The sequence below is a fragment of the Penaeus japonicus genome, unplaced genomic scaffold (assembly GCF_977035675.1).
Source record: "Penaeus japonicus unplaced genomic scaffold, GWHDUDI00000001_assembly GWHDUDI00000037, whole genome shotgun sequence".
Lineage (NCBI taxonomy): Eukaryota > Metazoa > Arthropoda > Malacostraca > Decapoda > Penaeidae > Penaeus > Penaeus japonicus.
In genome coordinates, this window is record NW_028234439.1 from 13,410,089 (window position 1) to 13,417,588 (window position 7,500).

At 35.8% G+C, this 7,500-nt stretch overlaps 1 protein-coding gene across 1 annotated transcript in view; it reads left to right on the forward strand.

Annotated features, from left to right (window-relative positions):
* Nucleotides 1-4,029, forward strand: part of tim (timeless) — a 56,801-nt gene extending 52,772 nt beyond the window's left edge. The window contains exon 21 of the mRNA XM_086532473.1: nucleotides 3,164-4,029. Within this exon, the coding sequence (XP_086388599.1) occupies nucleotides 3,164-3,380 (217 nt within the window). The 3' untranslated portion in view covers nucleotides 3,381-4,029. The remainder of the gene's footprint in view (nucleotides 1-3,163) is intronic.
* Nucleotides 4,030-7,500: the final 3,471 nt, after the last annotated feature.

A 7,500-nucleotide genomic window follows, 5' to 3' on the forward strand; every position in this document is an offset into this window, starting at 1 on the left:
TTTTGCCATGAAGATGGTTTTTGTTACTTAGAAGTATAAAGATGTTATTGCATTTGTATGTGTCTTCAGTAAGATATTGAATCTTCTTTACACATGATATATGAGGTAACTTTAAGCCAGGGTTATGTAGAATGAATCTAGTGCCATGGTTTGCATTGACAGCCAAAGTAAAAATATAGACCAGATACATTAAGAAGATAAGAGTCTTTTGCAGACACATTGGGAATGCATTCATGAAATTGAATTTAGTCTATAAATATATATGCATATATATATAGCTATAGTTATATATATATATACATATTGTTATATATATGTGTATATATATATATATTGTTATATATATGTGTGTATATATATATTGTTATATATATGTATATATTATATATATATATATATATTGTTATATATATGTATATATATATTGTTATATATATGTATATGTATATTGTTATATATGTGTATATATATATATTGTTATATATATGTATATATATATATATTGTTATATATGTATATATATATATATATTGTTATATATATATGTATATATATATGATATATGTTTATATTATATATATATATTAATATAAAATTATATATATATATATATATTATATATATATTTATTTTATATATATTTATATATATATAGATATATTATATATATATTTATATTATGTGTATTTATATATATAAATATATTATATATAAATATATATATATGTATGTATATATATATGTATATATGCATATATATATATATATATATATATTTATATATACATATAGTTATACATATACATATACATATATGTATGTATAGTTATAGTTAAATTTATATGATTTATATTATTTTCAACTTGTGTTGTTCCCTTTTTATTTTTATTTCATCTTTAAAGAATACTATGGAATGGTCCTATATCTGATATAAAGTTTGCTTACCCTGTACAGATTATCATGAGCCTTGGTAATTTCCCTTTTCCCTGAGATTAAGTGACAGTCCTCTAACATCAGTCTAGCTGATCTCTCTGAAGAAGATTGCATAATCTTATTTTTCCTCTAGACTGTGTATTTTTTCTTCTGAAGAATCGATTGTTAATGTCCTCACCCCTTGAAGGTAGGTAGTGCCTTTCTGTTTTCAGAGTAAGTGTCATCAAAACCAACTTTCTTTTACATTATTAGATATGATTCTGTAAGATTGAAAGATTGAGTAATATTCAGAAAAAAAAATAGATAAAACAGCCCCAGGGAGTATTGGTGATTAGATTATTTTTATGATAGAATTAATTATTTGACAAAGAATTATTCATGTTTTATTTTTTTTTTATAATGGTATGTATATTATTGGTTAATTATCCTACTGTGAGTTTATATTGGGGCTTATTTTTGCATTGAGAATAGAGACCAGATTAAAGGTATGAGTAGTCCTATATTGGATTTTTTTTTTTTTTTTTTTTTTTTTTTTTTTTTTTTTTTTTTTTTTCATGTATTATTGAGATTAAGCCAGTGTGTTAAACAAACAAATAGTTTGATGAGACTAAAGGGATTGTTTTTTTGGTTATGAAGTAAAAAGTTACTTAAAAGTTAAAGGATCAAATGAAAGGTAGTATTAAGAATGCAAAAATCATCAGAGGTTGAAAGTCAACTTGACAATAAATGGTTGTTGACATTTGTGGTGCAAGTTCAGGATATAGCATTGCAGATGCAGTGATTTAGTGGCAACACTTAGACATTTAATGGTACCTGGACTCCTCTGTCAACATGGAACGGCAAGTGTATTTTGTTGAATATTGCAGTGAATGAACCTTTTACTTTTATTTATTCCAGCATTGAGTTGAATAACCTGTACTTTGAAATGATTATAAGAAAGCTGCAAGGGAAAGCTTCAAAATACAGAACCATTTCTTATATATCTAAAATTAAAATATAATGCAAATACAGTTGAAAGCATATTACAGTTGCAGATTCCTTTACTTTACTTTTTTTATGATACAACTGACTTTTATCATTTCATTTTGCTCTCGTTTTCCTCTTTTACTTACTCAATTTGCTTGTGTTTATCAGCTTCTCATATTTGCAGAGATAGACATAGATTTAATGTAAAGATGTATATCCAGATCCAAGTAAGGACTGTAATAATTTTTGGAAATTGGTTATCGGTTATCTCTTATAATGATAAGTATTAAGATTTGTGTTGTAAGACAAATTTTTGACATTGTAATAAGAAAAATGTTGAAATTACTGCACATGCAGTATGAATGTTTTGTTTCTCTTATATATATTCTTTCAAAAATATATCATGTAGTATTTTATTGATATTCTGTTGTAAAGAAAGTCATCTCTTGTTTTGAATTTGCCTCAAGACATGTAATAAGAAAATGTTGATGTTGCTTTGATCTAGTGAGTGAGAGAGAGAGTGAGTGAATGTATGAGTGAGTGAGTGGGTGAGTGAGAGTGTGAGAGTAAGTGAATGAGTGAATGTGTGAGTGAGAGGGTGAGTGAGTGGGTGAGAGGGTGAGTGAGTGGGTGAGAGGTTGAGTGAGTGGGTGAGAGGTTGAGTGAGTGGGTGAGAGGGTGAGTGAGTGGGTGAGAGTGTTTGAGAGTGAGTGAATGAGTGAGTGAGAGTGAGTGAGTGAATGTGTGAGTGAGAGTGTGAGAGTGAGTGAATGAGTAAATGTATGAGTGAGTGAGTGGGTGAGAGGGTGAGTGAGTGGGTGAGAGGTTGAGTGAGTGGGTGAGAGGTTGAGAGGGTGGGTGAGTGGGTGAGAGGTTGAGTGAGTGGGTGAGAGGTTGAGTGAGTGGGTGAGAGGGTGAGTGAGTGGGTGAGAGGGTGAGTGAGTGAGTGAGTGAGTGAGTGAGTGAGTGAGTGAGTGAGTGAGAGTGTGAGAGAGAGAGAGAGAGAGAGAGAGAGAGAGAGAGAGAGAGAGAGAGAGAGAGAGAGAGAGAGAGAGAGAGAGAGAGTGTTTTCATGTGTGTGTGTGTGTGTGTGGCCAAAGATTTGTAAAAAAAAAAAAAAAAAAAAAAAAAACATATGTCCTATATACTTACTTTTAATATTCAGTGTCTTATCAAATTCTAAAAGCAGGTTTTTACAAGATCTAGCAAACTTTGATGTATCTGATGTAGTCAGAGTGATTTCATTATTTCTTTATTTTATTAGAATCCCTATGGCTGGTTTGATGGTATCTCCAGCAGGCGTACCAGCTGGTCATGAGAGTCTAGAAGACCATGACGGCGTAATATCCTCCCCAGCACGACCCATTTCAACAGCTGATGATGTCATGATGATGTTGTCAGACACTGAAGAGGCTCCTGCATCAGTGGAAGTACCTCTTTTTCTGTGTTCTGAAAACCAGGAAGTGAAAATGGACACGTAGACTCTTTGCAATGCTCTTGGGCAACTTGTCATGACTCATTCTCTTCTGTGAAACCTGTGTTGATGCGCTGAGACTTGTATGTGATGAATGGATACGAAATCATGATGATTGAAGTCATTCCAACAGAAAATCAGTGAAGTTGTTTAATAATTTATCTAGTTTTTAAGATAGTATATTTTTTTTAATTTGTACATAGATTGTTAAATGGACTGTACAACAATGTGTTTGAAGCACAGGAAACTGATTAGTACAACTTGCAGTTGGACTATTCACCCTATACATGGAGGAGATATTGATGTATAATTTTTTTTATGAAGAAATATCCACTGATTACTGTATATTTATACTGCTAATGCAAAATTTCTTAATTTTCATGAATCATTACACATGTACAGTTGTTCATACTTAAACATCCCATACACATAAACAGGCACTAGGGGAGCAAATTCTTAGCTCTTGAGTACAAAATATATTACCATGAATAACAGGACCATTTTACTATAATCATACTGGTCTTTTCGAAGAGGAAAGTAAGTTATATTTTTTAGAATGTTTTTGGGGCAAGCTGTGATTGTTTACATATATATATATATATATATATATATATATATATATATATATATATATATATATATATATATATAATATACATTTATATTTATATATATGCATATACATATACATATATACATATCATATATATATATAGCAAAAAAAAAAAAAAAAAATAGATTGTGCCGTAAAAATATGAGATTGTTTCCTCTTGTGATCAGGTACATGTTTGTTTAGATATGTCATGCAGGACATTAGTTGAACAGGCCTGCCCTTGTAGAAAGACCTCTAGTAAGTTTGGATCTCTATCACTGTAAGATCATGTTCCTCTAGTCCTTGAATTCTTGACTTCAAGCTCAAAGCAAAATATATTTCAGGTTTTTGTGTTAGTCTTTTTTTATTGTTAGGCATAATTTGCAATGTCACTGTAATGTATATAATTGTCCATATGTCAGTAAAATATTTATAGATACTGGATGGGTTTTTTTTACCACCACAACCTTATCTGTAATTGTATATATGATGTAGATTGAAGTGACATGTATGACAGGGTCACTCAAACCATCTGATGTGACAGACTGGCAGGGTTCCTTTCCGATGTGCCAGGGACCAGGAGCATATATGGGCCTACTGGTTAATTATTTTCAATGCAGAAAACATTCTTTGAGTATTCATAGTGAAATTAATCTAAACCAAAAGACCAATAAGAGTTGATGCTTTTTTATATTTGTATTATACTATTATGCTATTGTTTCTTTTCTTTTTTTCTGGAAGCTTGCTGGGTTGGCATTGGTGCAGATGCTACACTTTGAATGTTGTTGATGTTGGAAATGGTAAAAATAATTAATTGCTCTACATTACTGAATATTATGGTTGAGAGTTTGGCTAATGCTACATCAAGTCCCTATTACATTCTTTCCTATTACTTTTTTTTTTTCTCTCTCTCTCTTTTTCTCTCTATGCCTTTCTCTCTCTCTCTCCCTCTCCCTCTCCCTCTCCCTCTCCCACTCTCTCTCCCTCCCCCCCTCTCTCTCTCTCTCTCTCTCTCTCTCTCTCTCTCTCTCTCTCTCTCTCTCTCTCTCTCTCTCTCTCTCTCTCTCTCTCTCTCTCTCCCTCTCTCTCTCTCTCTATCTATCTATCTATCTATCTCCCTCTCTCTCTCTCTCTCTCTCTATCTATCTATCTATCTCTCTCACTCTCACTCTCTCTCTCTCTCTCTCTCTATCTATCTATCTCCCTCACTCTCTCTCTATCTATCTATCTATCTATCTATCTCACTCTCTCTCTCTCTCTCTCTCTCTCTCTCTCTCTCTCTCTCTCTCTCTCTCTCTCTCTCTCTCTCCTGGCCAGGGAGCCAGCTTTCACACCAACAAAGACTTCTGGTACTATTATAAAGAAATCAAGAAGGCCAATCATGAAGTTGATATGTGTCTCAAGAATTTTAGAAGACATAGAAGGCCTGAAAATCTCTGCCTTCTGAGAGAGGTCATCGGGTATGCTCAGGGAACTACCAGAAGGGTTAGGCAGTAGAAGTGGCTGGAATGGTTTGAGAATTTTAGCCACCAAACCTTTCCGGAGATGTGGCGATGGGTTCGGTAACCCACAAGTTACCCAACCCTAAGACCCATAGTCAGAGATAGTGGAAAGAATGGTGCTGAACCATTTCCAATAGCTGCTGGAAATTGTTCAGTATGTCTTCATAGGTTCACCAGGGGAATTTGGAGCACTGCACTTAGCCTGACCTCTCTCCTCAGATTTGTCGGCAATGGTACCTCTGTCGTTGTCTTACTTGATTTGGGAAAGGCCTTCGAGTTGGCAATCCTCTTGCCATTTTGGATAACCTTATTGGGCAAACTCCTGGCCTGGATACGGGACTATTTCCGGGCAGATCTGCCAGGTTCAGGGTTCGTGGGTGATATTCAGAGTACCAACCACTTGAAAATGGAACACACCAGGGTGGGGTTCTTAGTCCGGCTCTCTCCAATACCCTCACAAATAATATTCTCGACTTACAGCTCCCAGGGCTTGGAGGGCTCAGCGTTGTCTGCATTTCCTGTCTGGGAAATTTTGCTAAATTAGACTGAAGATCTTGGCTGCCAAGTCCAAGGCATTGGTTCTGAGATTGGACATCCAAGGTTTTCGTCTGCATGTCCAGGGGCTGGACTTGGAGTGATTACCAGCTTTTCCAGATTTCTAAGCCGAAATTATTGTACAACCCATAAAAAATTATAGTATTTTGAGCTAGATAATCGTACACCAACATTCACCAACCTACTTTGTCAGGTCTGCAGAATGTGATATAAATATATCATTTGAATACTAGACAGCAATAACTTTTTTTGTTAAACATTTGGTTATAGAAAGTATTGCACATGTGAATCGAAAACCGGGAGGCGAGGAGCCTGCATAGTTGTCTCGTGTTATTTCGACACATCAATAACTGTACTATGTCTTACAGCTTCACGTGTGGGAGTTGTCCTACACTTGTTTAGTGATGTTCGTAACATTCTACATAACTTAGCACGTAGCACTCCTCGATTTGACTGAAGGTAGAGGTGGAGAAATACATTGAGACCGTCACTCCCCCGAGTTGTATTACACACTATACAGACAGATCAATTGACTCCATCACATACTGCAGGTGTTGGTTTTGCAGCAAGGGATAGCCACATCCATTGGGGTCGTAGATAACGTCTCGCTACAAGCAGAGACCGTCGCCGTAGTGGACGCCTTAGCCAATGCGTCCCGAAAGTGGGGGGGACATGTTATTCACACTAACTCCAGAGCAGCTATTGATAATGATAATGTCCGTTTACTGACCACTATTCTCGTGTAAGCACAACGTATTCTCGGACAGGGTAGGCATGCTATTCTTAACTGGGTCCCTACCCACATTGGCATTCGGGGAAATTAATCCGCAGACCAACTACCGGAGCTTAGTAGAAGAAAAGACCTGAACGATATGATGATAAAACCAAGCAGAGCTTTATTAGATCGCAGAGTGGAGGCTGCAGATCGTGCTGGGGTCTCGCAGCTTCACAGAGAGGAAGCCAGACCCTCCCCCTTTGCCAAGGGGTATGGCGATGACACAGAGTATGAGCCACTAACGCTCTCTGCATTAACATCAAGAGGTGTCAAGGTGATCTTACACGGACCATGACTAGGTTATCCATGTGCATGCCGAATTATCGAGACTTCAGAGCAAAGTGATTGATGTGCGATCGTTGTAATGAGCCAGAAGACACGTTGCAGCATTATTTATTTGAATATGAACACACGTTTCCTTCGCCGAGGCCCCCTAAGCCGGTACTCTGGGTTGGTAAAACGGTTGTACCTGACACTAGCTCAAGTGGGAATTGAAGAGCCTTAAGGCCTTCCGACAACCACGTTAAGATCCAATAATAATGATCAGATGCGTCACCTTTATGTAGCTGAATGAAATGGCAGGACCTCTTGGTCAGAATGGAGGTAGAGTTACAAATCTCTCTAAAGTGACCTGAGCTCTACCTACTAGCAGACGAATTTCCGAATACGACAGCGCTGATGGTGAGAAAGAGTAATAGTAGGC